The sequence below is a fragment of the Oculina patagonica genome, chromosome 12, assembly GCF_052425735.1.
Source record: "Oculina patagonica isolate OP01 chromosome 12, crgOcupat, whole genome shotgun sequence".
NCBI classification, from domain to species: Eukaryota; Metazoa; Cnidaria; class Anthozoa; order Scleractinia; family Oculinidae; genus Oculina; species Oculina patagonica.
The window spans coordinates 24,525,396-24,542,317 of NC_135769.1; the positions used below are offsets into that span (position 1 = coordinate 24,525,396).

The window sequence follows — 16,922 nt, forward strand, 5'->3', positions numbered from 1 at the left end:
ATACAAATTCGATGTCAAATATTTTTATTGTGCCTCCCAATAACCCAAATTCAGATAACGTAGTATACTATATAATAACCTGAATTCTACGCGCATTTTGATTGGTTCTTACTTATGATCTATTAGAGTACTGACACATAGATGACGTCACGCGGTGGTGTGACTCGCGCGCGTGATCAGAGTTCATAGTCCAAATCAGAGTTGTCGGCATAGTTTTTCAAACTTGCGGGGCCACAACAAAGCAAAAAAGTTCAGCTTAATTACAAATCTTCAGTGAGAAACAATACGCCAAGCATCGTTCACCTTTCGCAGCATTTAACGGGCGAAACAAGCTTGAAGAAGACATACTACTTATTAACCGAGAGTGAGGTCATTACAGGGGAATCTCAGACCGAGGCCGTGATGTATTGACCGAGCGATAGCGAGGTCAATACATCAAGGCCGAGGTCTGAGATTGCCCTGTAAGGACCGAACGGACGAGGTTAATAAGTTATTTTTTATATGGCCTTTAAGCACTATTCAAAAAAAGAGTATAATCAAGGGAAAAAACACTGGAGGTAATAAAAACTCGCTCTCGCTCTCTGTGGCTCTCTTCGTCGCACATACTAAAGAAGTATCTGTATGCTTATATTTTTCTTTCAGTTATTGAAAAGATAGTCATATTTTATCGGCATTTTTTGATGTTTTTGCCCCCTTGCTAGTAGCTTTTACTCACAACTCAAAAAACCATCGAGCCGAGAAAAATTTTCATAATGCCCGGTCATTACAAGAAAATAATGCCCGCTCAGCAGCCAATCAGAGCGCGCGTACTATTGTAGCCATATAATAAAGTGAATTATTCGAGAAATTATCCGAAATCTGTATGAAAGTTTGACCGATGTTGTACAGTTGGACGACGCCACGGGAAACAAACGAATTGCGGTTGAACGCTTCGGTTAATGCTTACAGATTTGAACAACTTTTCAAATCGGAATAAAGGTTAGTTTTTTCATCGACTTTCAGTTGACCATTTTTCTGTTTATTCAATCGGATTAACAGTGCTTCGTGTTAACGAAAACTTAATAGTGAAATCAAAACAACTTAGCTCATCGGTACGGCGGCATTGCTCACACTGAAGTGTGCTGAAGTCTTGTGTTATTATATAAAACAAATAGATTCCATTTTGCCGTGGGTCTGTTCAGTTATAGATCACAGAAGACGTTAAAATGTGGTATGAACATCAGTGACCCACTCGCCTTCGGCTCGTGGGCCACTTCTTTTGTTCATACCACATTTTGACGTCATCTGTGATCTATTACTGAACAGACGCACGGCAAAATGGAATCTACATATAGCTCTTCACAGCCCTTTATTTTCTCGTATGTTTCTTCGATTGTTAAAGGCAGGGAAAAAGACGCGAGAGAACTGGACGCCAACGCGTCAGTCAGTCAGTCAAACAAGCAATGAGGGGCCTGAAGGGGTAAAATGAAACTGGGATTCGGGTCACTGGGACTGGGAATCACAAACAAACAAAGCTAGGGCTGGGGTTGGGAAAATCGAGAAAAGAGTAGGCTGGAAAATGGGTTTTGGACAAAATTTGAGCTGGAAAATGGAATTTTATACCCTCTCCCCGTTGAGGACCGTTACCAATCCTTCCGTCTTTCCGTCCGTCCGTCGCGGCAGTCAGTCAGTCAGTCAGTCAATTTATCAATCGGTCAATGACTATCAATAAAACACAAATGCCCCTCGGCCCTCGGACAACTAAGAGCATAATCACGCAGAACCAACTTTTTAATAACTTAGCCCTCTCAGGGTCACTTTTATTTAAAATTTTTCAAGTATGTACAACATACAGACTTTGCTACCTTAAACCTTGTCTTTACATCTCTAAAATATTCTCTCGGGTAAAACCATATAAATAGTAAAACAGAACCGCAAAAAGCACACGACTCAAATGGAAACAATCCTGATATCGCCGGTGGGACAGCGGTTTTCAAAGTAAAAAATGTTCTTTTTGGGGCGTTTTCGCCTGTTCACTACCACGTTGGTTTACTGTTCAATAAATAATGTTTTCTTTGTATTCTTTGTCAACTTTGAACAGGGAACAAATAAGCCTGTCCGTTGAATTCGCTGAATGTTTCTGTATTGATTCGATGATTTGTTCTTTGCATGCGTAAGTACGACTAAACGCTTATCCTTGTCCGGAGACTTTCTTGTCCCTTCCGTTTCTTGGGAATGATCTTCTGCGCGAGGGGATACAGCATTTATTCTCTCTTTCCCTCTTTCTGTTGAATCCCTTCTGCGTGTGAGAATCTGGCGCTGAACTTTGCCATCACTAAGTGATTCACTGACTAGCCCCTCCTTCAACTACACAGCCATAACGCGATCATACATCATCCCTGGAAGTCTGGCGTTGCCATATCTAAAACAAAAACAGTCAATACCGCATTTTATTCCACTGTTTTCGTGTATAACATAGCTAAAGTAAACAGATGCCTATCTTTGTGTGCTTAGTTCTTCCCCCACTCGACCCGAACAATTCCGCCATTCTAGTAACATCTTAGCTCTCACAGATGACGTATAGCGGCTGATTATTGGTTGTTGCTCGGCTTTGAATTTTCGCGCTCAAGTATCAACCAATCAAGGGTCTCTGTAGAGCTACGTAATCAGCATAGAATGTTTTCATTGAAATCTTAAGGACCGGTCATTATTTAGAGGGGGGAGGGGTGGTCCAAAGGAAGGGAGGCCATGTTCAAATTCTCCTGACCTTACCCTTTGAGAAGCACATTTTCTCTGACCATCCCTCCCCCCTAACCCACTCCCTTAGGCTTAGAGAGCTCCCTAATTTACGTGCACAAAAATTTATGTGCCCCTCCATCTTTTCCCCTGCAAAAGTCATGGATCCTCCCCCTATTTGCACCATACCTCCCTGCCCTCTAAATAATGACCGGTCCCTTAGACTTTTGTTCAGGCTTGTTTCCACCATCGGGACGAGGTTGGCTTGTTTCACGAATAATATGATAATTGCATGAAGAACTTCAAAAATACTCAGGATTTAAGTGTTAAGATTTCTCAGTTCACTTACGCTTTCTGACGCAATAACACCTTTTTCCTGAAGAAATACAGCGCAACAGCAACTACCACAATGAGAAATATGCCAACCGCGGAAGCGGACAAAATGACCTCTTGATTTCTCGTGAAAAACTCCTTTTGCGATCCACTCTCTAAAAAAAAGAAAAAAGAATTAAAATTCCATTAGTATTGATTGCGAAAATTGGGGTCATCGGATGGCGACAAGCTGACGTCACCACTTTCCGAGTGTTCGCAATATTTTTGATTGAACGAAGATATTCGGTGTGCTACAAATATTATAAACTTAAGCTGAAGTCCTTTTATATTGAAGCCCGAAATACAGGAAATAACAGATTTGCATTTTATCCTACTCATACGCATTTTTTATCTATACTGGAAAGTTAATTCCCACCTTGCTCGATTGACTTTGTGGAAACAGCAATCTTAGACCCAGCAGTGACAGTCTCCTCTTCTGTCCTTTTGGTTTCCGTTGTTGTTGAAGTCAAAGGTTTAGAACTAACAGTTGTTTCGTCAGTTGTTGCAGACGTGACTGTCGTTGTTTCCGTAGGATTTGTTATCACTGTTGATGATGATGAAGATTGTGACGTAAAAGATGACGTAGCCGCGATCACAGTTGATGTAGTTGATGACGTAGCCGTAGTCGTTACCGATGACACAACTGATGTAGCCGGTGTCGTAGATGACGTCATTGATGACGTAGCTGATGTTGTTGGAGCGATCGTAGTTGATGACGTAGTCGATGACGTAACGGCAATCGTTGTTGATGACGTAGTCACGGTAGTCGTTAATGATGTAGTCGAAGACGTAGGGGTGGTCTTAACTGATGTTGCTGATGACGTAGATGTGGTCGTGGTTGATGACGTAGGGGTGATCTTAACTGATGTTGCTGATGACGTAGATGTGGTCGTAGTTGATGACGTAGGTGATGACGTAGTGGGGGTCTTAACAGGTGCACTTGATGACGAAGACGTGCTCGTAGTTGATAGAGGAAGTGTAGTCGTAGGTGATACGTTTATGTCTCCAGGTTTCGGCCACAAATCTATAATTTTGTGAAATACAAAGTAAGTAATATATTTCGGATTATTCAACCTCGTTCCCCGGGTTATTATCCAAGTTAAAAGTATTGATATAACTGCAGTCCCTTGCAACTTCAGTGCTTCTTCTGTAAGGGGATACAGTAAGATCACGAGAGAAAGTTGACACTGCTGGAATTAACACACTCAGAGTGACGAACCAGTCTTGACTGTCAGATTACGGGAGGTTCATTTAAGTGCGAATATACATTAGCGGTCATACGAAAAGATCTCTTGATACGTTTAATAAAAGATATGGCTTGGACCAAAGTTCAGGCATAGGTGACGTTAATGTGATAATTGTTGAACAATTAATTAAAACTAATCGTAATAAAATTAACCAATCAATTATTCTTCAAATTTTCCTATCGTCACTAGTTCACTTTGTGTTTGTTCCTGTTATTAAATTAAGTTTTTAGAGAACTGAAATTTTAAACAAAAAAACAAAGCTTACCCAAAAGACGGAAGTCGAAATCAAACACTTTACTCCAGTTCCCAAAGGGTGTTCGACACGTGACACTGTCCAGGTCTCGAATAATTACGGAATGTTGTTTCATCCAAGTTTGAAGCCATTCAAGTGCCTTGGTACACACCAATGGATTATGGGAAATCCAGCTGTACAAAAAAAAAAACAGAACATGATTAATTAAGAGTCCAGAACAGTTTTTCAGCGAGTCTGGTTTTACTTTTGTTTGCTGTTTGATTTTTTTTTAAAAAATACATACAGCGCGCCAGTCTAACCAATAAGAGCGGAACTGAAATTTGGATCACACGATTTTTCGCGACACTAACAAAGAAATCGTGCAAGAACACAATCCTGTTTAGGCCTAAATATTTTCAAGTTTTCTTTGCAACTTTATAAGTTGCAACAAAATTATGAAACTCTCTTCCAATTCAATACAGTATTTCTACAGTACAGTACCCTTCTTCTTATATAATCTTCCACAAAAGAGACTTGCTCCCTTTGCGTGATATTTTGTATTGCCATTTTGTGACAAGCTACTTACATGCCACCGAATTGTCTTGCTGCTATTTTGTCGAAGATTTGCTTGGCCTCCACCGGTATGCTAGTGAAATGGTTGTACTCCAAGTGTCTGAAAGAAACAAAACAGCGATCTTAAATCTTTGTTCTTGTTTCGTGGCTATACAAAAATCATGGGCGCTTCTTAAAATCGAATTCCTTAAAATCGAGCTTACACTCACAAGGGCCATTAGTTGGCTTGAAAAAAAAGTTTATTTTCTCTCGTGTTATTCGACTTGTTATAAAGTTAGTGTGAAGATACTTACAGTTCATCTAAAACAGTGAAATTCTCGAGTGATTCCAATGGAAATTCACTAAGACGATTGTTGTCCAAGTTTCTTTAACAAAAAAAGAGAAAACATTAAAACAAAACTAAACAAAATTTCAAACAATTTTCAACTGGACAAAATTGCAAGCATGGTAAACTTGTAAATGGCGAACTTACAAAGTAGTTAGACTTGCAGTCATGGCAGTGAAAGCTGCTCGGTCAATGCTTGAAATCTGGTTCTTGGTGAATGACCTGTGTTATATTAGTATATGTTATTAGTCATTTTAGTGTGAAGATTTGCTGTTAATATATTATTACGAGTTATGCCGTAGTTTTAGCGGGTGTGTCAAAATAATAAAAAAACAAAAACAAAACGTGGCGTTGAAATGTTTAGCTACACTTCAGCTAAAATGTCTAATAAGAGATTTATTATTACCGTTTCTCTTTTCTGAAAGACAAACAACATTGAATTGTGTTTTGCGTTCCGCGCTGTCAGGAGAACTAAGAGAACTACAAGTGTACAAATACCGTGGAATATTTGCACATGTATCATTTTGCGCGTTTTTGTATTCCCAGCCACTCAGCGAGTGGAGTTAGACAATTAATTCACATTATTCAATGGTTTGACGTGAAATACGCGCAGATATTTTGCGAGCACTGAGCAAAATATCCGCGTGTATTATATGTTAAACCATTGAATAAGGGATTTATTATTCCACTATTTTTTCCCCACTAGGTTTGTGTCGTTTAGTCCTGTCATTTTGTTGTTCCGCTTTCCGTCCGTAACTGTGCCCTGTGCTACAGTGTATAAACGTCTCATATCGTTTTGTGCGTTGTCTTTACCTAATATGATAAAATGGCACAATAGTAGAATAATAAACGCATATATTTACCAATCGCTGACTTCTCTATTTAATGTCATAACGAATTCAAGACGGAGAGCCATTTCATGCACATAGACATCAGTACTTGACTTGACATTATAGAGGCATTTTAAGTTATTTCAAAATACTTACAAAAACGTCAAACTGCCGAGTCTTCTCAAGAGGTTGGAAGATATTGAAGTGATTTTGTTGTAACCAAGTTTCCTATGAGAAAAAAACGAGAAGAGAAAAAAGTCATTTGTGTACATTATGTAACTGTTATGAAATATTGATTGTTGTGTGTAGAACAACAATCAATATTATGCCTTGTGTGATAACACAAACTATATAGAAAGAACATTCAAGCAAAGCGCGTGTAAAGCTTTGGGTGGTCTCACGAAGCGATACGAGAATCCAGTGATCTGCACGGGTTCAACCGCCTCTTAAAAGCTGACTACAAGAAAAAAGCTTCGCAGACAATTTATTATAATTTCATTTTATCAATATATTTACAATTTTTCATATTATCTTAACACATTGCATATTTTTACTATAGCTTAACTTTTAGATTTTTTTTTAAGCACTTTTAGCAAATTATTGTACATTATAGCATAACTTTTTATCCGTATTTTATTATATATATTAGTCTCATATCTTAGTTTTTATATTAGTTTGCATAGAAGAGCCAATATTGTTATTTGGAATGCAAATAAACCATTATTATTATTATTATTATTATTATTATTATTATTATTATTATTATTATTATTATTATTATTATTATTAGAAAACGAGAATTGTAAAAAAAGGGTCTAAAGTTGCGAATCAAATTAGATTGAATAGCTCGTGACACTGTGATCTTTCCAGACTTTTAACATATTTTTGCGCTTTTTCCATCCGTTATTTTAATTACTGAGGTTTTATTTTAATCCCAGAGCTCTCAAAAGGGAATCGTTTTTGTGAGAGCAGTTTTCAATTGAGTGTCGTAAAACGAAAACCAAGGTAATTACTCTGGCCAATCACAAAGAACACAGACAATCCAGTGAACCAATCAAAACTCGAAGCAAATACACGTTTCAGCATGAAGCGCGGGAAAACGTGCGCGAGCGAATCATTGGTTTTACTTCTGATTGGCTGAGAAAGTGGCGCAAGTTTTTTGAGCCAATAATTAAGCGTAGTTATGCTTAAAACCAAAGCAAACGCGAATTACTTTCGACACTTTAGTGAAAACCGCTCTATCAGTGGTTTTATTAGAGAGTTTAAGCATGACGTCATATGGCAAACGGCAAACGCGAGCTTACCTTTCATTTTGTTACCTTTTATAAAATTCTAAAATTAATCCATCATAAAAATAGGGGAAAAATCCCACATTCACGACAAACACAAAACTACTCATTTCCGCGTACGAACACCAAACGGCAGACGGCAGAAGTTGAATTTTGCCGTTTGCGGGAAAAATAAACGTCATGCTTAACCTCTCTATTAACTTACAATTTGTCCAGGTTGACTGTATCTTCAAATAATCCATCAGGAAGTGTCTGCAAGTTGTTGCTGGACAGATCTCTGTGAACGAAAATGAAACTTTTATAGTCAGCAACGTGTAGCTTTTGACAAAAAAAGAAAACAAAATAGCAAGTATGAACTAGAGAAAGTCGCAAAATTGCAGCAACTCCACTTACATTCTTGTTATTTGTGTCAGTCCTTTGAAGGAATCTTTTGAGACAATAGTTAAATTGTTTCTATTCAAAGATCTGCAAGAACCAATCAAAGGAGCCAGTATTAGTGACGTAAAGGAAATACAATTGAAAACTGACAACGTCTTGAGAAGAAAAGATAAAAATGACGAGAACATTAAAGAAAGTAGATAGTTTGTTAAGTGATAAAAACTTGCATTGACTTGCGTTGGGCGGCCAAACGGTAAAAAACTTGCGTCAAATTTGATTTCGCCAAAGTGAACGCAATCACGCAGTCCCCCTCCCGGCCCAACGGAGCCAATAACATTTTATCTGCCCCTTGTCTTTCCCCCCTATAAGCTTTAGAAAAAGTCAATCGTGAAAAGAGTCTGAAAGTTTCGAAAGCCAAACAAATAAAGCAATGTTAATGCGTAAAAAGAGATGCTTTTAAACTAGATAAACCGGCAAATTTCTTTAAAAAATATATTTTATAGTAAAAAAAAAAAGAAAAAAAAAAAAGGGGAAAAAAAAAAAAAAAAAAAAAAATAAAAAAAAAAAAAAAAAGACGCGAATACTTACAAATCGTTGAGCTTTGTTAGCCCTTGAAAAGCATTTCCATCTATGCTTGATAAAGGATTTGATTGTATGCTTCTGCAAATGAAAATAATATTTTCACGTTCAGTTAATCATTGTTGCGTTTGTCCTAAACTGAGAATTGATGAACATTATCATTTCACAGATTAAAACGTGAAAATAACTTACGAAATAGAAAACCCAACAGATTAAAATGATTGCGTTTAACAAAGAGATGAACAATGTGTGAAACATAAGCGTGCGAGCCCTGCCACGGATTTAGACCGAGGAATGGGCGATTTTTGGAATGGGATTTTTTTTGCGATTTTATTCGCTCGTAGCGGCGAATTTGATCGCCAGCAAAAAATCGAAAAGCGAAGTTCGTCGCTGTCCGCTGCAGGCACGCTTGGCTATATTCGCTAATCGCTGCGTAGCACGCTCGACGCAGCGATAAAATCGTCCATTGTGTCACTGGTTTTAAGAGGAAGACTAAGCGTATCAAAAAAGCTGAAGTTTTCAGTTTTGCTATCAGGGAAAGGAATTTCACAGAGGTTTGGTCAGTCTTTAATATTAAAAACAGTGTAACAAAGGAGGTTTTCTAGAAGTGAGTTAAGTTTTAATGTGGTAGACCGATATTTGACTGTTATACTGTATGGGTTCAATCGATCTACTAGTAAACATTACTGAAGGGCATCCCCGACACACTAAAGACAAGTGAGCACGTTTTGAAAAGAAAGTAAGTGAAACACAAGCGTGAAAACCAGCGCCACGGATTTCAGAAGACCAAGGTTTGACATAGGAAAAGACTCGTAAGCATTTTCTAGAAGTTTGGACAAAAAACAGAGTGTTAAGCCGCGTATTCTTGTGAGGGGGTAAAGTTTTGGTTTTGCGGTTGCGATATTTGACTGTTATCAGGAGAAATCTATACTTTATGGGCTCTATTGGTCTTAATTAGAATAACTTAAGCGTAACCCTATACAATTAGAAAGCGTGCACGTTAGGCCAAAGGAGGTGTACATTAAATGAAAAATCAAGCGTGCCAACCCGAAACCATTGAGCTCTGGCATTCGCGAAAAATTCTGTATATCAATTCAAAGCTTTCTATCCTGGAAATTACGTTTCTGTCCCCAGTTTTTAAAGCCTCGTGATTCGGCGGTTTTCCTTGTAGTGGTAAAGTTTGACTGTGGTTATGATATTTGACTGTTATACTGCATGGAGTCTATAGATCTGGAGAAGGGCATACGTGTTCCACTTCAGAACCGAACTTCAAGACCTATTAAGCGTTTTTCATTTTAATTCAATAGAATGTTCTACAAAAGCGCGATTTCTTTTAACGATGCTGATCTTCGTGCAAAGTTTCACCCCTGTTTCAAGTCCATACATGCCATTCCAAGCGTTTTGAACATTTAGGACTGTGCGGCTAAGCATTTGCTTCAGAAACCTTTGCTGGCTCTCATACAGTCGCCCCGATCGTTTCTATCGCCTCTGTCACTTCAAAAGGTTTTCTTGCGATCGGGGCGATGATATGAGAACATCCACAGACGATCGCTAACGTCTGCGGCGATTGGGGAATCACGATCGTTTGGATCGCCCGTGTTTTATCCTTCTAGCTTCTCTTTCCTTTCTTCGCAGTAAAGCAGCAATAATTGAGAAGATAGGAGACCACGAGTTTTGCTCTTTCATTGAAGGCTGTCATTGTGTTGGATCTAGAACTTAAATTTATTGTTTTGTGTAGGTCTTCGCTCAAACCAGGCAATCTGGACGATCATTTGAGAACCCCCGATCGCTTCCAATCGCTTTGATGGCCTACAGTACGATCTCAGTGCTTGAAAAAGATCGATGCGATAGAAACGATCGAGGCGATCATATGAGAACCAGGCTTTAGTCCCCCTCTCATAATCGACTTCACATAATAGTAGGCATTTTAAGCGAATACTTGTAGTAGTATTCTAAAAACCCTTGTTATATCTCTAGAACTATGTCATGTCTGGCGTGGTGTCTATTGGGCAGTGTTATAATCCCAGTATAAAACTATACATCCAATATGCAAAACGCACCACAAGACCTTCAAAACATTCTTTTACTAACAACTCGCTAGACTTGTAACGAAAACTTTAGCGTCAAAATCTTGTCCATGTCGTTTGTGTTATCTATGCTATAATTTTCATCATTTGACTTCGTCTTTCGTGCAAGCAAAACTGAAAAATTTCATTTAATAGATGGAAACAATTCATAGCCATTAATGCAACTTAATAAACAACCTTAAATTGATCTACAAGTTTATTGATTCGTGATTGAACAATTAAGTGCTATTTTCGTCCCCACATCGATTAAACCTTTCGAAGCCATTTAAGGCAAGCCGGGGTAATTCAACTTAAGCCAGATTATGTTAAGTCAGCGTTTTTTTATGGATCCACTAGATTGACGAGTTGACAATAACTGGTCAGTCGAGTGAGTAATAATATTCAGTGATTTAACAGATCGCAGCCAGGCCAATACTTCTCAATGATAACACAATAATCCATGACATTCCTGTCTCAATTCTTAACTACAACTGAAACATTTGCATATTGGCGAGACGCTCAATTTCCGTAATTAAGTACAAAATGCGTAAAAGGTTGATATTGCGCCCTTCATAAAAATCTCGTTCTTCTAGAACACACTAAGGAACAAAATCGCCCCGGTCAAAAAATTAACGTAAAGAAATCACAGATTGAGGTTTCGCCGTCTTTTGTAAAGTTTTGGTATTTTCCTCTACCTTTGTCTGAACTCAAGATTATTCAATTTGTTTGAGTGTGACCTAAATATAACCTTCAACCACACTGAAACAAAAGTGTAACCGCACAAACTGTGTCCTACATTGTGGGTGATTTTATTCCTCATGAAGTTATGCCCAATTGAACGACTTTCTCGAGATGCACTCGATTCTTCGGGATAAAACGGAAAACTGACGCTGAAAAGTCTGACAGTTTATTTCTTTTCGCCAAGTTTGTTTAATTTGTCTTAACCCCGGTCGCAACCGACCTCTTAGCATTCGGCGGAATAATCGTGTGTTAATCCCTTTGGTATATTTTTAATTAAAAAGAACAGAGCAAAGGTACGATTTGACTAAACTTCAGAAACGCCGACGGGATTGCTACAGAATGGAGATGAATAAAGTGCTAAAAGCCATCGTAGCTCTTTAGGTTTGTTTACGATGTTAGGGTTCATTATATTCTATAAGGAGGCGAATCAACAATGGCTCAACACTTTGTGTTGCGCAGAGATAAGTGACTAAACTAAACTAAACAAGAGAAGTGGTTTTATTAATCTATCGTAGTCGTTATTTGAAAGATTGCCTCGGGCACGGGCGTAATGAAATTGAAATTCTAATGTCGAACAAGAAATTAAAGAATGTGAACTATCGTAGTATTGCGCAAATTTTAATCATCTTTAATATATTGTTTAATAATGTATCAATACTCGATAATCTATTCGTCTGTAATAATCAGACTTCTAGAATGACCGATTAGATGTTGATTAAAAATCTTTCAACAAACTTGGCAATGTGACATTTTGAGACATTTTTCCAAGCTCGTTTTAAGGTTGCGAATATTTTGTTTCCTTTTGCATTTGCTCGCAGTTGTGTCTTGCTTTTAAATTCAGTAAATCTAGCGAAAAGTAATTAGTTTTGAGAGAAAAAATTAATTTACTAGCTTTTGTCTATGAATAAATTTACTAAAATCCAACTAACGACCTTTTCAAAGATTCTAGGGTTAAAAGTCAAGCTAACAGATTTGTTAAGTGAATTCTCTTCGAAAAGAGTTGGCAAAATTTCGTACATGAGCTCACGGATAAAAGAAAACAACGTTTTCCCTTTTAAGAAACAAAACCAATACAACCTAAACAGCCTTATTACGCAATTATAAAATATATATTTTTTGAAATTCTATTGGTCATTGTTAATTGGAAAAAGTCAGTGAATTTCGCAGCATGACTAGAATATATAAAAAATAAATATATTACACTCCCACTCGTCTAAACATTCGATGCATAGCAATTTTTTTCTGACAAAACGAACGCAGAAGTTTCGTAATGATATTGGCACCCATAATTTTGCAGATTATGCTTAAGAAAAAGCCGATTTCCGACAACATACAATCGTGTTTTCCTTGCTCTTGTACAATCTACGTGTGTGTGTATTTATTTCTCTTCGTGAAGGAAATGGTTTTGTTCTTGTACAAAAGAAAGCTTTTCTAAATATGCGCTGGTAATCAAGGCGATGGTGTTACACACAATACGCACAAATTTACATTCGGATAACTCACATTGCATTCAGATTAGTCAATCCCTGGAAGGCATTCTGTGGAATATTTGATATCTGTGTGTTTTGTAATATCCTACGGAGAAAAAGTAATAAATCAAATGAAAGTTAGGGTTAGAGTAGAACTATTAAAAACATCCATTTTGTGAATAGGTCTTCTGATTTTCGACCAAGATTAGGGCGTATTTGAGAGGAATAAAATAGCTTGCACTTAAATATATCGACTTAGTCTCCCAACATCTTGTATTTCGTATTTTATGATTAGTTTGCTTATTTAAAAGTTCTTTTTTTTATTCGAAAACGTAATTTTTGAAGTCATCGTAGCTGCTCTCAAGAAAACCCAAATAGGTTCATAAATCGCCATTTTTCTCACGCGGAAAGCATGTGTTTCAGTGAATCAAGCTTTTCGATTGACATTCTGTCAACTTTTGCGGAAAACTATCAAAATTCGGTTTCCGAACAATTTTTTAATAATCTGTCAAATGTTTGCTGAGCAAAGCGAACATTGAATACACTTTGCTTACTTTAGAAATTCTTTCAAACCCAGAGCAAGCCGAGCACTGATAAAAGCCGACAAAATGTCAAGCAAACCATGATTCCTCGTGGTTTTGTATTTCAATTTCTTGTTGTACAATTTCTGTAAAAGCTTCTTTATTGACTTGAGTTAAGTTGTAAGAAATGCTTCAGCTGCTTTGCTTAAGTGACAAGTCAACGTTAACAGAGCGACTGCAGTGGAAATTGACTCAGTTAAGCTTCGACAGTACGCGGTAATTGAATTGGTATCCTTGCCATAGTTGTGCTATCGAAGATCTTTGCCAACATATTCTAAGATAACAAATCCTCTGAGAGGTGACAAAATTTTATGAGCTGATAACAAGACGTATTCTGAGCGCTAGAGAACAAATAAACTAACAGTAAACTCACAGTGTGGTCGTGTCTGTTGGGATGCCGGCTGGAATGCTTTTCACGCTATTGAGATCGTAGCATTCGGCATATTTCATTTGTCCTTCTTGTCCACAATCACAATCTTGCGGGCACGTTAGCACTGAAGTGGACAGACAAACCAGAAGCAGAGCCACAACTTCGAACTGTTTGCACCATAGACCCACATCCAAGGCCATTTCCTTTGCAGAGCCCTGACTGAAATTTGATCTCGCTCGTGTAAATATCATTTGATCGACACAACGCGACAAGCGCCGTATAAATATTTGCGCACGCATGCGCCAGGGTTATTGTTCAGGAAGCTCTTTGAAGCCCTTCACGCCGGGCTGACGATCAGTCATCCGAAAAAACAATGGAAATGGTGTTTGAGGGGTTTTTGCTCCGGAAATGCTGTTCAAACTATTGACACACCTTCCTCTTAGAGTTCTAAAACATCCATCTCTAATATAATACTGGCTCAGAAGAATAAAACGAAGACGAAAATTCTTGAATCAACACATAGCATATTGAATGTGTGACTCCATGTTTGCAATTGCCAAGGTAACATTTTTAACATGCCCTATATACTTAAATAAAATTTTTGCAAACATAACCAAGACGTGTGTAGGATAAAGAAACTCTCAGTGCTAATTTATCATCTCCACATCATAAAAGGACGTGGGATTTTTAAATTTTATGTTGTTATTTCAAGTGAGGTGATTTGGTAGACCATCACTTATTGTATTTGACTAACACTTAACAAAGTGTTGAAAGCATTCGGTAAATGGTGTATAATAATAGTTGAGTGAAAGAAATAATTTTATATATCAATCATGCGACGATTGATGCAAGGGAATTTAGTTAAAACGAGAAAGATTGATGAAGAGAAAACAAACTCTGTCAATACGACATGCAATAGATATTGTCCTTTACGAGATTAAATCAAAGGGCGTGGTCAGGTTGTTATGTCTCTTCACTTATAAGTTGTTTTCACCTTTTTCAAAAGTTTTGAAAGTAATTGACATTGCATTTCTTATTACAGTATCAATACTTTTTCAAGATAACAGCTAACAAGAATGAAGACAATCATCAACTAAAAGATATTATTTTTACGTATCATAAAATTCTCAAGACATATTGCTGAATTTATTTAATATTCAGTCAGTTTGGAATGAAAGGCATATTTATAAAAAGTGTGCTCCTTTAATGGCCATTTTGTTAGTTCTATTTATGACAAAGGTCTACTATTTTTATTACTTCGTAAAAGGTCATTCCGATATGCAACTGGCGAAAATAAAAAATAAAAATTTGAAGACAAAACAAACTCGACACTACGCGCTCTTTTGAATAGTTAATCAGTCTCGAATCAGTCCAAAGTCAATTCATGCATGTTACTTTCTAGACAATTCCAGTAGCTCTACCAAACAAGACATCAGATCAAAATTGATTCATGTGACAAAATATCCAGGGATAACTTTGACTGTAAACACACCAAAACACACTTAATTCAACCAAAGATCTGTAAAGGAGAGTAAATCTTGCTATATCACGTACCGTTAACGCATTTACGTCACACTAGAGTGGATAAAAAGAGAACAAACTTGGTCGTCTAGTATGTCAGCCGTTATGACGTAAATCATCATTAAAAACCGTTCAGTGGTCAATAAATCTTTCCTTAAATGCGTTGAATGAAGTTTTTATGTAAGTGCTTCCTTCCCTCTAGGTCGTTTTGAGTTTACCCGCGCTTTTGAGGACTGAGTAAAACCGCCATTTCCAACCCCATTTTCCAACCGAATATCCGTCGGTAGATATTTAAAACTTGTTGTCATCTTCCGGAAAAATACCGCCATTTATGCCCCGGAAATAAAAACAAAAACGTAATTTCAGACTAACAAAAGCATAAATGAAATAAGCCGAAGGAATGAGCCCTCCTGCAATAGCATTGCGAAACGGGATTTTCACTAAACAATGTAAGTACTGATCTCTTACTAAACAATGGGTTGGTTTATGATCCTAAATTTGAAACCTCTCGGAAGCAGGACTTACAAGTTTTTTTCTGGTCCTGCCAAAGTTAATTCTGTTTTATTATGTGTCAGTGAAGAACATTTATCAGCCCATCCTCCCAAAACCCATCTTATTCAAAAGTACAAAAGCATACATATTCTGTTTTGTATTTTTATTGACACTGTTGGTCGAAACAATCTCAGATAATAATTATTCAAGGTATATGATACATTATTGCAAATTTGCTTAAAACTGCTTTAGCGTAACCTGTTTTTCAATAATTGGAACACATGTACACCACAAGTTGCACGGAGAAAAATACGTGGGTAAAAGGAAGCGAAGCTTTTCGCGCTTTAGGTCACCTTTCGTAATTTATTAAAAAATATTTCCCTCATGGGTATTATGAGGGAATTATTACAAGAATTATTTTTTTCTGAATTTTTTGTTCATATAGACGTCATACAAAGCAAATTGTCGTTCTATTAGTGCATTTATGTACTATAATAAATAGAGGACTGGGGCCACGCTCCATCACGTGTCGAACGTTTCAGTGTAACGTCCTCCGTGCCACATATCTCGTAATTTTTTTTGTGTGACAAGATGCATGAAACATTACTTTATTACCGGGCGCTTTTTTCTCAGATGCACGTTCAGTTCATTCTCTGCTTCATCTCATTCCTTTTCTTCACTAGCAAACAAGCCCTGCACAAATATTTTTTGGCTGCCTGGCTACACTAGTCCCTACAGGGACGGCGGAGCAATTTTCCAAGTGGGGGGGCTGACTAGTGACTTAAAGTGGGGGGGGGGGGGCTTAAAAGACTCTTCTCTTAGTAAGTCTTTTTTCTCGGAAATTCTGGGGGGGGGCTTAAGCCCCCCCAGCCCCCCCGGCTCCGCCGTCCCTGCCCTATGGTTATTCCAGGCAGCCAGTACTCTTACTTTATTTAATTTTCCTCTTTGTATTAATCTTCATGTAAGTGCAAGAGTACATTAAAGGTTGTTGTTGTTGTTGTTGTAAAAGTTGTTTACTAAGATAAAGAAACTGAACGAAACAGTGAGCCCAAAGCCATCCTTTTGAATGTCCCACGTGGTGTTTTTAAAGGGCTTTAAACTCGGCTCAAAGAGATTTCCGAATTTTTCGACGACTTCGTAGG

At 37.6% G+C, this 16,922-nt stretch overlaps 1 protein-coding gene across 1 annotated transcript; it reads right to left on the bottom strand.

Annotated features, from left to right (window-relative positions):
- Window positions 1–1,767: 1,767 nt before the first annotated feature.
- On the bottom strand, window positions 1,768–14,081 carry LOC144633821 (uncharacterized). The gene is made up of 13 exons (XM_078492703.1): window positions 13,771–14,081; window positions 12,851–12,922; window positions 8,550–8,621; window positions 7,977–8,048; window positions 7,789–7,860; window positions 6,451–6,522; window positions 5,612–5,686; window positions 5,433–5,504; window positions 5,153–5,239; window positions 4,600–4,760; window positions 3,464–4,111; window positions 3,065–3,203; window positions 1,768–2,401 (listed from the first exon to the last, which is right to left on the bottom strand). Exons 1-13 carry the CDS (start codon window positions 14,064–14,066, stop codon window positions 2,347–2,349), a joined length of 1,893 nt encoding a protein of 630 aa, XP_078348829.1. The 5' UTR covers window positions 14,067–14,081; the 3' UTR covers window positions 1,768–2,346.
- Between the last annotated feature and the right edge of the window lie 2,841 nt (window positions 14,082–16,922).

Excerpts from the sequence above, each read along its gene's own strand:
- LOC144633821 (XM_078492703.1), bottom strand. The coding sequence starts at position 14,066 with ATGCGTGCGCAAATATTTATACGGCGCTTGTCGCGTTGTGTCGATCAA. Across the intron at positions 5,505-5,611 it reads ACTGCAAGTCTAACTACTTT|AAACTTGGACAACAATCGTC; the intron begins GTAAGTTCGCCA and ends TTTTTGTTAAAG. Across the intron at positions 4,761-5,152 it reads GCAAGACAATTCGGTGGCAT|CTGGATTTCCCATAATCCAT; the intron begins GTAAGTAGCTTG and ends TTTTTTGTACAG.